The sequence below is a fragment of the Mesitornis unicolor genome, unplaced genomic scaffold, assembly GCF_000695765.1.
Source record: "Mesitornis unicolor isolate BGI_N332 unplaced genomic scaffold, ASM69576v1 scaffold16333, whole genome shotgun sequence".
Lineage (NCBI taxonomy): Eukaryota > Metazoa > Chordata > Aves > Mesitornithiformes > Mesitornithidae > Mesitornis > Mesitornis unicolor.
Window position 1 is genome coordinate 118,314 of NW_010174139.1, and position 14,707 is coordinate 133,020.

Here is a 14,707-nt window from a genome sequence, read left to right on the forward strand (position 1 = left end):
TGCCTCCCGCGCTCCCCCCCGCCCGCCCCCGAGGCTGGTGGCGTGGCTGGAGGCGGAGCGGCGTGGCTGAGGTGGCCACGGTGGCCGCTGCCCTGAGGCCGCAGCTCCGGGGCCCCACTGCGTGAGGTTGCCGGTAGCGGAGCTTAACTTGTGTGCGGTGCTGGCCGTTTCTCAGGTTGTCTGATCGAGGTTGTGCCTCGACATAACCGTGGCAAGCGCTGTCACAGACTGCTCCTTTCTCCGATGTTGCTGGGAGCGCGGTTTGGGGTTTGTTGGGGATTGGACCGAGGGCTCACGCTCGCTGGAGCTCTGTGCTGAAGTCTCTGCTGGGTGTCGTGTCAGCACAGTAGTTCGAGGGGGGGAAAGAAGCCCTGTGTGTAGTTTAGGGGGTGAAGTGTGGCCTGCTGCCCAGCTGCTGTACAAATAGCCATGGTGCATCAGCGCTCCATGCAGATCTGCCTTGTGACTGTGAGAATGAACATACAGGGGTCAACACTGTGCTAACTTATTTTGATGGAGAATGACCTTTTGGGCTTTACCTATTTAAACAATAAGCATTCTACTTACTTACGTATTTAGTTACTGTTGTAATTGTGATAGGAGTAGGGAATTGTGTAAATCTTGACTCATGTGCCCCACCCTGGTAAAGAATTACTGAAAAGGAAAAAATACTGTAAATGCCTGTTCTTTGGTGAACTTCCCAGTCCTTCTGACAAGGAACAGCAATCAGCAGGTATAATCTGGTTGTGGGGTTTTTTTGTTGTTTTGTTTTGTTTTCCTTCTCTGTCTTGGCCTGAAAAGCATCCACATACCTCTGAATGGAAACTCGCTGGATTCCCCGTGGATGTATTTGTTGAGCAATGCTGAACCCAGTCCAATAGAGCCACCTTTCCAGTGGGATGTGTTGAATTGAATTCGACTCTGTGTTCTTTATGAACCCAAGCACAGTGTGATTTCAGGCCTGTTCAAGTGTAGTCGTGTTGGCAAAGTGCTGCATAGACCTTCCCTAACAAACAAAACGTAAGCAAAATTAAACACATTGCACTCTAATTTCTATTTGTTTTCCAAATCTTGGTCCATATGAAGAATAAAAGTATCACCTGCTTTATCTTCCCATCTTATTTCCATGAGAGATAGGAGCTGTTTGCAGGAAATAATGCTGGAGAGGTGCTTTCAATTAAGTGGACAGATATGGCATAACAAACAGACTGGTTTTGGGGGGTCGAGGTTGCCTCTTGTACTGCTTTTTCAAAATCGAGAGCAAAGACTGAGTTGGAAGCTGGTTTTCCACAATGCATGGTTGAATTGAGGTGTATGAGATATCTCGGCATTGCTTCTGTGGTGCTCTGCCTGAGCTGGTAGCTGTGAAGGCATCCTACCTCTCCCTGGGGGTGTCAGAACCACTGGTTCTTCTTCAGCCTGGTGTTGGGCTGCTGTTAGCCATCTCATTCAGAGCAGTCTGCACAAGAGAGGGTGGTGGATTTTTTTTTTCCTTGGTTTCTGCAGCTTTATGTTCCCCCTAAGATGTCTTGCAAAACAGACTTAAGATCACGGTAATAGGTTTAATGATTAAAAAGTTTGACTGTAGGTATTCACCCATCATTGGCTGCTCAAAGGAGTCTTGGCAAATAAAACTTGTGTAGCAGTTTCCCTGCCTCAGGATGGATTGTCAGCTGTCACTGAGAAAGGAGAAATAAATGACTGGTTGGACTCGTATATTTCCTTGCTTTGACAGCCACATTTGTGCACAAAGAAAAGCAAGAACCTCTCCTTGCAAAGCAGTGTTATGTTGCAGGATAAACAAATATTTTAAAATGACAAAAGGATCCCAGTGACAACAAAAAACTTCTGAGGGTTTTTCTCTACCTTGACACTCTGGCATTAGTAGAATACATGTTTGTTTTTTTCATTTCTCTATAAACAGCAGAGGAAGGCTTTGCTTGTGTCTAGCAAGAGCAGTGTATGTGTTATGATACTTAAAGGAGCAAAGAGAAATGCCGTCTTAACGTTACAGTCATCTTTACAAGGGCCCTGCGCAGATGGTGGTCCAAGAATCAAAGCAGTGGATCATAACTCATTATTACGAAACGGTTGAAAAGCAATTACGGAGAAGCTTAAATTTAAACTTGAGTGGCCTTAGCAAGGTGATTTGGGAGGAAGAATTCTGTTACATTGTGATACTGAGTGATCAGTGAACACTTCAGAAGTGCTGGCTGAAGGCTGAGATTCTGTAACTGTCTCAACTGTAGTCTACAAATACAACCTGACTTGCCTTTGTGAGTTTGTTTCAGAAATACTTGAAATACAATAGCTAGGTGTTTTGGGAGATTTGTGCCTAGGAACATTTTTGTGGGAAGAGCACACAGCAATGGAAAGGCAAGATAAGATTGTTGAGGCGAAAAGGTGTTGGATGAGAACAGAGTTCTTGTTTCTTGATATATTTGTAATAAGGTTTGTACTAAAAAAACCTTACATGTTTCTGTTTTTATTTTTCTTTTTTGGCAAATAATGAAATACCATAGTTTTATAAAGGAATAATTATTCCCCTCTTGATATCTTTTATTTTTTTCAAGTTGCTTCATGTATTTTCAGTTACTATTTTGTATTTTTCATCTGTATATAACTGAATACAACAAGCAAATAAAATTAACGTTTATTGGTGACTTTGACACAGCGAGAACGTACAAAAATTGCACTTTGTTTTGTTTAGTACTGTGGCAGAGCAAGATCCTAGTATATTGAAGAGAATTCATTGTATCTCTTCTTTTTGTCTGGAGCCCAAGGATCTCTGATAGTATTTTTTTTTCTAACAGTTTTCTTTGTTTAAGGCAGGCTACAAATGAAAACATCTACAAATATTTTCCTTTTGTGAAAAATTGAACATAAAAGTAGAGAATGGTTTTGGCTGAAACAATGCCCCTGTGCAGGAATGGGCTCCAAAAGAGGTATAGTATGGTCAGAGGAAAAAAAAGGCAAAAAATCCACAACTTACAGTATGATAAGACTTTCATCAGTTAACTCCTTTTATGCCTTTAAATGTTTAATGATAAAGCACAAATTGAAGCCTTTCTGTCATACTATAACACTGTGCCATCAAAAAGAGTTCTAGTTCCTCTAGAAGCTAAAATTTGGTAATTTGAGACATAAACTAACGTCGTTAGTATTGTATTCAAACCAGAAGTAGTACCCTTTCAAATTATGTATTGCTAAAGGGTATAATCTTATTCTATAACTCTGAGTATTTCATGGTGATGACCAGCACATGTAGCTTTATATGTCTGTTGTTTATCTTCTAGTACTTCGAAATCAAACAGCTTTTGGCAAGACATAAGAAGGTATCTTTCTCTCCCTTTTTCTCTAAGATATTAGTGGCTCCATAACAACTCCAGACGTTAAGCTCAATCTTGGAGGAGAATTCATCAAAGAATCTACTGCAACTACATTCCTGAGACAGAGGGGGTATGGCTGGCTTCTTGAAGTGGAAGATGATGACCCAGAAGATAACAAGCCACTTCTGTATGTCGTCATTATTTTTGGGTATCTTTCTTTATTAGCTGCGTAGGAAAAACAAAAAACTTGTAGCCTCTCCAATTGTCCTCCCTTTTGCTGTGACTAGAATTCTGTTTCACAAATTTGACCAATGAGTGGTTTCTGGTGCAGAAATGAAAACATGTTTTTCATTATGGGTTTTATTTTTAGTAGAAGTGAAGCTTGTTATTCACTGTGGGGGATGAAGGAAGGAGGAAGTAAAATCCAGTTTTATTAATCTGGATAACTATAAAACTTTAATGGCTTTTCTGCTCTTATCTGTTTAATTTGTAATGGCTTAAAAATTAGATTGTATTCTTTCTATCTTTTGCACTGATGTTGCGAGTTTCTTAATGCTGTCAAAAAATCAGAGGCTAAGACAACCCTGTGCAAAGATTCATGTTAAGTAAATCTAAGTAAATTCTGTCTGTTACTCTGAAGTAAATGCATTGTGAATCATGCTTTTTACAAGAGCAATGCTAGAAGCAAGGTAGCACAAACTTTGTAAGCTTTGACACTATCGTATATTAGAAAGCTAGATTAAAAGGATGTTAGTGCTGAAATACAAAAATGTCCTTAAAACCTCTGTATCCCTTCTTCTGTTCACAAAAACATGGTTGGCTGAAGAAAGGTTAATACACTGCGAGTCAGGCAGCCTGCCTCTTAGTCCTAGCTCTGCACCTAAGCAACTTCATTTGCAGGGTTTCAGTGTTTTCCTGTGTGAATTACAAATAATGATGTTTAAAAACATGGAGCGAGCAGGAGAGTACTCTGGAGAACTCAAACGAGTGTTGGGAGATGTTTGGAGTGCTTAATAATGGAACTGCTACTCAAAAAGTACTTTTAAATGTGAAGAAGTACCTTCTTGTGTGAATAAGTCTGTTCTGTAAACCTCTTACTTCTAATTAAGAGAAAGAATAGTGTACTGAGGTGACAACATATGAATTCTCTCTTTTGTGTAACTTTTTATGCCACAAAAACCAAGTTTGTGATTCAAAGAGAGGTAGGTGTTCTAAGCTGCTGATTGCTGGAAGTGAGGAGAATGTGCCAGGGAAATGATCAGTTTGTGGCAAACCAGATGAATACAATAATCCTAACAGAGATTATCTTAATCTGACTTTCATGTAGCAGCTTTTATGTAGTTCTCATTATTCACAGAACATGTGCTATAATGAAGCCTTGTAACCTGAATGCTACTTACAGATTTAAAGAACAACAGCCAGATGAGGGAAGTTCACCAGTGTGGTGTTACCGCCCAAGTGTTTTGTTCAATAGAGTCAGATTTTTTTCTTACTGGGCAGCCTAGCTCCAGATACTTGTTTCCTCTTACAGCTACCATCACTTTTTAGGTGAGATAGCTGTCAACTTCATGTGAAAGACAGTTTATTCCCATGAGAAACTGTCAGAAGCCATAGGCAATGACAAATAATTATTTACAGGTAGGAAATATTTGTGTTATACAATCTTCAGAGTAAAATACAGGAATGCTACATCCTGTTTAGATAAATAGAAGAAAATAGATGCTTCTAGTCCGCATTGAGACCACATTTGGAATATTGTGTTCAATTCTGGACCTCTCAGTTCAAGAAGGACAGGGAGTTGCTTGAAAGAGTCGAGCACAGAGCCACAAGGATGATGGAGGGAGTGGAGCATCTCCCTTACGAGGAGTGGCTGAGGGAGCTGGGTCTCTTTAGCTTGGAGAAGAGGAGACTGAGGGGTGAGCTCATTCATGTTTATAAATTTGTAAAGGGCGAGTGTCAGGAGGAAGGAACCAGGCTCTTCTCTGTGATGTCCAGTGTCAGGACAAGGGGCAATGGGTGCAAGCTGGAACATAGGAGGTTCCATGCGAACACGAGGAAAAACTTTTTTACTGTGAGGGTTACAGAGCACTGGACCAGGCTGCCCAGAGAGGTTGTGGAGTCTCCTTCTCTGGACGCATTCAAGGCCAACCTGGACGCGTTCCTGTGTGACCTAGTTTAGGTGATCCTGCTCTGGCAGAGAAGTTGGACTGGAGGATCTTTCGAGGTCCCTTCCAACTCCTGAGATTCTGTGATTCTGTGATAGTCTGCCTGCTTAGATTCAGGGATGTGTTAAAGAACAATTTTTGTTACTTTGTCACAGACTAGTAATACCAATTCTGAAATAGCTTCAGTAATACCAGTCCTGAAGTTGCCTTGAGAGACTCAATGAGCAGTATGGTGGGGTTTGTTTTGTTTTGTTGGGGGGTTTTTTGGTGGGTTTTTTGTTGTTTTGTGGTTTTGTGTTTGGTTTTTTTAAGAAAAATTGTGGTGAATTATGTCTTTGCGTTTATTTCTTGCTTCTGCTTTTCTGAAGAAAAAGACACAAAGCCTTGTACAAAGCTTTCATAAATGGACTTAGGATAAGATTCTACTTTTTTCTCCATTGTGCTCTTAAATGTAGAGCAGAGGGATATTTGCCGGGAAGTCTCTTGCAACTCTTCAGAGCTCCTCAGTCATGAGTGCATAAGGAAGACACTAGTGTACAGTTTTGTCTTAAGGTTCCACACAGAGGTAAAGCAGTGGAGTTGCCCAGTACTTGAAAAGTCTGCTTCCTTCCCTGTGTACTAGGACCATCAGGACAAGATGTACCAGTTATGAGCCTCCTATGCAAAAGAATCTTCTGGTTGCTTTGTAGCTGTTTATTCATCTCTTTTAAACTATACTTTTACCTTGAGAGGTTGGACTAGATGATCCTTGTGGTCCCTTCCAACCTGGTATTCTACGATAACATCTGTGGGTAGAATTTATCGCTAGTTTAATTGGAATCAAGCCAGTAATTAAACAATTAGCATAAGCTGGTCTGCTGAAAACTAGTTGTTGAAGCAATTTAACCCCATTTTATTTAAAAAAGAGTTTTTTACCCAATGTATTTTTGAATGGTTTAGGATTAGGAAATGTAAAGGTATTCTTTCTTGTAAAATTTGAAATAAAATGTTTCCATAATGTGTGCTCATGGCAAACTGCTCAGCGTAGGACTACACAGACATCCTACTTTTGTGTATACATGTCTTTGACTTTTAAGTAGTTACAGTGGTATGAATGCGTCATGTGCTCCTGCATGTCAGAAAATAGATGTGCTGTCTTAATGTAGACTGTTCGGGTATGTTATGCATGTTTTCTGTTCTCAGTCATGTAATTGATTTTTTGGTAATTAAGTAGATCTGTGTCACACCAGTTACTGAATGTGGGATGAAGGTATGGCATTGCTTTGTTGTGGGTGAACCATGCCTTTGCTAGTCATGGCGGCAGAAAGCCTTTATAGGTCACAGGAGATTTGCTCTGTAAACCTACTGTTTTCTCCTGAACTTACCTGAACTTTATTTCATTAATGTGGTATATAGTAATGCTCTCTTGCTTTACAATTTCAGGGAAGAACTTGACATTGATCTGAAGGATATTTACTACAAAATTCGATGTGTGTTGATGCCTATGCCGTCTCTTGGGTTTAATAGACAGGTAGTGAGAGATAATCCAGACTTTTGGGGTCCTCTGGCAGTTGTCCTCTTTTTCTCCATGATTTCATTATACGGACAATTTAAGGTAGGTATAAGCCTTCTGCCAAAAAAGAAATCCAAACTAAATTTGGGGATGTGATTGCTAAGCGATTTGCATTCTTTCGTGGGTAGAAAGTCTTTTCCTCATAATAATGCAGGGTATTTCAAATGCTGTTTCTCAAGTTAATATGTAGAAAGACAGCAGTAAGAAATGTATTAAAAAGCCCACGGATAAGTTAATCATGATGAAATGTCAAGTTTGTTTTTATACAGTAAAACAAAGGAAAGGTGTGGTTTCTGATGGAAACAGATTGATAGTAATGGGTTTATAGTCATATTAGTGAATCTTCCATTTTAATTGTGACCTTTTGTTAATGTGCTTTTTATTACTAAAAGATGTTACTGAAGAACTTTTGTTTGGATGCCTTGAATTTTAATTTCCTGACAAATAAATCTACTTGTTTAATTCATGCCATATCACTGCTGTTATCTGGTATGTGTAATCTTCGTTAGTACCACTTGCTATTTTGTCCTCCCGGCTCAATAAAATAACTTTCCTCTGGTCCATAGACTTTTTCCGTAATTCCTTTTGAACTCTATTCAGAGGCATTGTGCAGATTTAATTGGCCTCCATAAATACCGTTAGACATTTTTTTCTTTACGTTCAGATTAAAATACAGAAATGATATCATTTATAGTCACAATTTGGGTGTGAGCCTAGGTGATCCTTCTTAAGAAATCTTTATGACTATATATGTAGTTATGGTTGTTTTAAATGCAACGTAATATAGCAACAAGCTGTATGTAAAGTAACAGAATGTACTTATGCAAGGATTTTTGTGAGTACTGGGATAAAATCCTTTCCTTTGAGACCTCTGGCTTCCATATGGTGCACCAAATGCTGACAGAGAAGCCACTCTCAGTATCTTGTTTCTATGAGACTTGAAGTGAGTGGACTAAACCACTGTATTATTCAAGTGGACTGCTTAGCTCTCTCCTAGGCAAAGCAAGGACCATTCCTTGATCCTGTGACAGATAAGCTGCCTTCTGCAGCTCCTGTGCCTACTGTACATGAGCAGGAAGCCTAATGTTTCTTAGGAAGAGTGTATTTATGGTACAGATGTAAGAGTGTTGTATGTGTGAGGAGGGAAAGCTAGTAGCTAGCAACAGGATGACTGACAGCAGCTAGACTAGCTGACCTGAACGGTGGGCTGTAAGCTGCAGAGAGGAGCATCCCTGCTCTAAGCCTTTAATTTAAGACCTTTTTGACAGTGGAAAAAAGGAGGAAGTAAAAGGAGGCCATGCACTATTTTCAGAAATACCATAAACCATTATATTTATCTTTTTTTTTTTTTTCAGTGATACTGTGATTTTTATGCTTTTAAACTTAAGGAAAAAATCATCCCCTATTTGATTCTTCCGTGAATTATGAATTTTAATTAAACAAAAACATTGAATTGAGTACTAGCTCCATATTTAAGTGCAGCCATTGTACTTTTGGAAATAGAGAAACTGGACTGATATTGTTGTTTCCCTCTAAAAAGGTATTTCAAAAGGGAGAGCTTCACTTCTAATCCTCCCAATACCTCAACTGCAAGAATAGCTTAAGTTACTTTGAAGGTCCTGTTAAGCTGGAGAATGATTTTAAGACTTCTTCATCAGCTTAAGAGCAAAGCAATGAAAAAAGCAAAAAAAAAAGTAATTACAGACTTTGTCTCAGGAGTCTGGAGCTGTTTTTTAAGTTGTAATCATCATCAAGTTCTACTGAGAGTTGAAGTCCTGTGTCGTCTTCTGAGCTTTCTCAGTTTGAGTAAAGAATAAAGTGGCATCTTTATGGTGAAAGAAGCGGAATTCCAACTCCCTGTATTGGTTGGACTGACTTTTAAAAACTGAGCCCACCTTTTGTAATAGGTGGGATGTGAAGACATTTGGCTGGAGTGGTCTTAGCTGTAGTTTTAACTAAACCCTTCCTACTCAGACACAGTATTACAATACTTACAAAACACACTGCATGTGCATTCCATGTTCACCAAGCTTACCACTGGTGTGATTCTGTAAATATAACTTCTGAATTTTGTTCTTACGTTGCATTGTGATGATAAGTAAAACTATTCTTGCTGCAGTTCAGAATTCAGCTTCACATAATTTGCTTGACTGCAGTGAAAGTGGTGAATAGAAATGAGTTTTCCTTTCTCACAGTGAAAACTATTAATATAAATTAATTGTTCTTTATCTCTTAAGGTTGTTTCTTGGATTATAACTATTTGGATATTTGGATCCTTGACAATTTTTTTGCTGGCCAGGGTTCTTGGAGGAGAAGTAAGTACCTGTATGAAAAAAGGACATAGAGGGAGGTAATGTAAAGTCTCTTGTCTATGTTTTTCAGTGGTAGTTGGGTTTTCTTGGTGCTTGGCTTTGGACCTTGTAGACAACTAAGAATGGATTCAGTTGGTGGATGTAACGTCTGTATTTCAAGTTCTTGTCCTTGAAAATAAAATCTAAAATACATAAATGGCCAGCTAATATTTCTGCGTGATGGATCGTGTGCTGGATGTGAAAAACAATCTGGAAATTTGTACTGTGAATCCCAGGAATTCTAACAGGTGCCTGTGATCCAGAACTGAAGCCCATTCTTGAGGGACAAGTGCTTTCATTTTTTTGGTCACTAAGCTATATGGGACCATTTCTCCTCCTTTGCACTGCTATTGCATTGCCCTTTATTTAAACCCTTTTATTTATTTATTTTTTAAAATGGGGCTAACAGGAGTTGTGTAATGTCCTTGTGGGTAGAGCACCTTCCAGTGTTTGTTATCATCCTTGGTCTGATGCCATTCAAACCTATTAAAGGATGAAAGTCAGCACATGTTCTTCAACTGCCATGCCAATTGAAATTCTGGCCTCCATCCCTCTCTCCAGCTGCTTACACCAGCAGGGTTGGAATAGCTGTTGGAGCTGTTTACAAATTGAGTTACTAAGTGATTTAGGTGTAAACAACAAAAAGTGACTTACAGCAAGGCCCACAGACAGCTACAGCAGAACACATTCAGGAGAGTTGAAACTTGTTAAAATGCAGCATAAAATGCTTTGAACTGTGTCATGAAGAACTAAATATTCAGTGATAATTGATTTTTATATTTTTACTTTGCATCTTGCATTAATTATGAACTCGTGTTGCAGACTTCCTACGTTATTTACATTTGCTTCAATTTTTTTTTTTAGATTTTCCTTTTAATCATAATTGGCACAATATTGTGTGAACACTTTTGGAAAAAAAAGCTTTTTTATGTATGATTGCATGGGTTTTTTCTGCATACCAGCATAATCCAGATTCCCTTTAATCAATTTTAGAGCTCAAAATGTGAAACTATCAGTATGAATAAATGGGGAGAAAGTCTAGGTCTGCACAGTTCATTGTGAAGGGTCAATGGCCACAAGAGATTGCTTGCAAGATAGTCACTTGTCTCGCCACTGTCTTTCTGTTAAATCCAAGAAGCCTAGCTGGGCCCAAGAACAAGTCAAACCGTATAGTAGGGGAAAATTGGATATTTTAATCTCCATGAAGCTAAAAACAGTTATGGAAATACTTTGAACAAATGTGTTTAAGATAGTCATAGTAAATTTAAACTGGAAATCAGAAGACTTCTGTGCCTTAGAAGGATCAGATTGTAGGTCTTCTACTGATGCCAAAAGCATTAATGTCCTTTATTAATATATTTATGTATAGTGGATATGAGTATGTTAATGCAGTAAATTATATCTTTGCTGCTTGTGACAGCCAGGACTACAGCTGGTGACTGAGACGTCTGTTGTAGTTCTGTGCTGCTGGGCGCTCCATGGAGAGTGGTAATTGAGAACCACTCAAGATGGAACGTGAAAATGTGAGGAGTGGGTGGATTTGCATCTTTAACCTGTGTAAATATCTCCCTTGGAAATGAGAAAATTGTCTTTTACAGTGTTTTTTTTAAAAAAAACCCAACAACCAAAACCCAACATATTTCTAAGAACGGAATGATTAATTACAAAATTCTAGGGGGTAGCGTACAAAACCAATTTTCATACTAGCAAGCTTCCTTTAGCTGACATGTGATGAATACCGAAGACATTATTGTCGCTGTTACAAGAAAATAAAATTGTATTTGGTGACAAAGATTGAGTACTAAAAAGCTTGGTTTTATGTGCTTGAAAATTTCAGGTTGCTTATGGCCAAGTTCTTGGAGTGATAGGATACTCCCTACTTCCCCTCATTGTCATAGCACCTGTACTTTTGGTGGTTGGATCATTTGAAGTTGTTTCTACCCTAATAAAAGTAAGTTCAGAATCATCTATTGATAATTGTTTACAGTCATTTTTAGGTCTCTTTAACACTTCAAGTATTAATCTGTTCAGGACAGCATAACAATGTGTCAAAATATTCAGAACCTCAATGTGAGCTCTGTCATCCTTTAGGTTAGCATGGTGGACATGACTGCTAAGTGATTTCTGTTTTAAATGTTTCTTTCAAGTACTTGGGGATCTACAGTGCTGTTGCTATAACAACACCTGTTGTTATCAGGTTGGCTTCTATTTAAGTATGTTGCTGTGTTATAATAGTTACATTAAAATAAATAAGATTATCATTTTTTTGAGGAGGATGCCTAATTAAACCTCAAAGAAGAATCTGAAAATAAGCTGTTCTACCCCTTCCCCCATCATCCAGTTTATTTTTAGTTACTGCATGACTATGATGTTAGTCATTGTTCTGAGACCTTCCCATAGTGGTGGCAGTACAAAGCTCTCAGTACCCTTTGCAGAGAAGGTAAGTAGTGTTCTGATTTTACAGATGTGGAATGTAAGGCACAAAGCAAGAATAACTCGCCTGATACCACCTGCTGTTGGACACAATTTATGAAACTGGCAACATTCCCTGATAGATCCCAGAACTACATAACACTTTGAACACTTCCAGTACTTCTTAAAACCCTTTTAGGTAGCCTTTGAAGTTACTGCTGAACTTCTGGAAAGGTTGACTGAAAAAATTCTGTTACTGGCTAAGCTCTACTTTTTAAGTTCTGTTGATGTGATTGGTTTCTGTCCTTTTAGCTTGCTGCTAAACAGTATAACTGAAGTACAGCTAAAGTTTATGATAATGAAATTGCTGCGATTGTCATTTGATAACTTGCAATTACTATTATGTGATATAGTCAGAAAGCAAATAATTAACTTTCCAGTTAACTAACATATAACTTGAAAATAAATCTGTATTAATGAAACCTCTCGTACGCGATTACTACTAAGAGTCTTACGTTAACCTCAGGGCAAATCTGTGCAATGTCCTTAAATTTGCATCATCAGTGTGAAAATGCAGGGCAAGACCCACATTGGCCAAAACTACATATGCTGTGACAAGTACTACTTCTTACGGCTTGAGAGCTCTGTGCTTGGGGAAATACTTCAGTCCTAAAGTAGAGTAACTTCCAGTGAAATAGTGAAATTCTGTTCACTTCTATTCTAGTTGCAATCAGCAAAGTACTCAGGTACTACAACTCATTTGTTTTAGCTGCTGCAATTTTCCTAATGTATCTTAGGGAATTCAGTCATGATCTTGATTGTCCTTCTTGTCCATCTCTGCAGGGAGGACAAGGGAGGGTTTAATATTTGGTGACAGTTGAGGTAGAAAGAAAAGTTATTAATCCAGTGAAGTTTCAAATTATTGGTGTATGTAAGCTCACAGCTTGCTTTATGGTATGTATGTGTTATACAGTAGAGAAAACTTACTGTAGGTCCTAGGCTGTTCACTTCAGTAAAAATGTCTCAAACAAAAATAAAATGCCTATTTGTTAAATATTCCTCTAAACTTAAATGAAAATGCATAGTATATTATTTTTTGTGTGTGTGGAGTTCTTCCCTCACAAAACTCTTTTTTGAGGGGGTTCTTTTCACTTGTATTGAGAGAAGAACTGATTTTTATTTTGTATTTGGAGAGACTTTCTTGTGGTGTCAGCTAAGACTGTTCATCTTCTTTTTCAGTTGTTTGGAGTGTTTTGGGCTGCATACAGTGCTGCATCATTACTAGTTGGAGAAGAATTCAAGACCAAGAAACCCCTTCTAATTTATCCAATCTTTTTATTATACATTTATTTTCTGTCCTTGTACACTGGGGTGTGATCTAGTGCAAGATAGGGCCAGAAACCTTATTTTAATCACTTGCAGACTGATAATGCATAAGATTGAGGCTGGAAATAATGCAAGTGACTGTTTTGTATCCAGTTGTCAAGGTGTTTTAAGATTGAAGAGCATATTTGTGTATATTATTTAATGAAGCAATTGTAGCTATATAGATTTGTATCAAAGTTCTAGGTTTGTTTAAGACTCTTCAGATTTTAATGAAAAAAATAAAAGAACCTTGTGTTTTATAAGAAAGTGTAGCAAAACCACAACTCAGTACCTGTGCCAAAAGCACTAGGACCAGATTACTATGTTGGAGGAGAAAAATGAGAAGTTACCTGTAACAATCTCAAAAGTGCAATTTTTCTTTTGAGCTTAAACACAGCTGGCTTTTTTTGGCACAGCAAACTCTGTAGATAATATATATTTATGAACCAGTCCTGATTGTTCACAGAATAGTCTGTATAATCAAGACATGGAGATACTACTTTTAATTTAGTGCCTCAATTACTTTGATTTGGCTATTGAGTTTTTATAAATTCCAATTTGTTTTCAAAACTTGTATATACTGTGTATTTTGTACCTATGGCTTGTGTGTAGCGTAAATACTCCTTGGTTAAGGATGTATATTGGGTTTTTAAAAATTGAAGCTACAAGTATTTGAAGTCTTCATTTACTATCTCTGACCAAAGGAGCAAGACATTTACTGTGTGACATAATTAATTAAAATGCTTATTTAGAGAATCAAATTATTTTACTTAAAAGTTTAAATTTACAGAGAAATGGGTGAACACCTTTCTCAACTGTAGTGCTGGCTTAATGTTGAAGAAAACAGACGGTCTATCAAATTTGTGTAATCTTTAAGCGATGTTATTTTATGATGACAAAATAAAAATAATGCTTCCCTAACCATGTTTTACAACATCTTGCTCTGTCTTGCTTTTAATAGCATGGTGTTTAACACGCATCTGTTTGGTTTTTCCTCAGTACTATTAATCCCTTGTAAAGAGAAATAAAGATTTGGAAGGCCAAATTCTCCCTCCACTAAATAAGGCAGAATTACAGCCCTAGTAACAATGACAGTCTTGCTAATTTTGACTATCCAAGGATTATGTAATAATGTGATGCCATGTTAAATACTTCCTGTGCGCTGTGTTGATTGCTTATGTAATGGTCCTTATGGTAACGTTTCTTCACAAGGGAAGTCCACTGAAGTTCACTTTGCATGGTACTAACTTAGCCATTTGCAATCTGCAGTATTTAGTATGGCCAAGTAGATCTTAAGGGTCTTAATGTTTTATTCTATTTTTGCAACAGGAAAAAAACCAAAACAATCCCCACTTTTTTTTTTTAATGCTGCAAATGAAAACCAGCCATGACAAGGTAGTAGGAAGGGCTGTCTTTGATCCTTGATGGACATATTTCCTTATTAGAACTGTAGGTTTTCAGCTTTTTAGGCTGTGTAACTTGCCATTTTGGTGACTTATTTTTACCACTTGTTAGTGATGCAATATATATATT

General features: G+C 37.9%; 1 protein-coding gene across 1 annotated transcript; it reads left to right on the forward strand.

The window, feature by feature from the left end:
• The first annotated feature begins 2,929 nt into the window (after nucleotides 1-2,929).
• Nucleotides 2,930-14,095, forward strand: YIPF4 (Yip1 domain family, member 4). Its single transcript, XM_010180956.1, has 6 exons — nucleotides 2,930-2,945; nucleotides 3,363-3,516; nucleotides 6,917-7,088; nucleotides 9,284-9,361; nucleotides 11,235-11,348; nucleotides 13,049-14,095. The coding sequence occupies exons 1-6, from the start codon at nucleotides 2,930-2,932 to the stop codon at nucleotides 13,184-13,186; spliced, it is 672 nt and encodes a 223-aa protein (XP_010179258.1). The 3' UTR covers nucleotides 13,187-14,095.
• Nucleotides 14,096-14,707: the final 612 nt, after the last annotated feature.

Bases quoted from the DNA above. Each gene is read 5' to 3' on its own strand.
- YIPF4 (XM_010180956.1), top strand. The intron at 3,517-6,916 runs GTATGTCGTCAT...TTACAATTTCAG, and splicing joins GAAGATAACAAGCCACTTCT to GGAAGAACTTGACATTGATC. The intron at 11,349-13,048 runs GTAAGTTCAGAA...CTTCTTTTTCAG, and splicing joins TTGTTTCTACCCTAATAAAA to TTGTTTGGAGTGTTTTGGGC.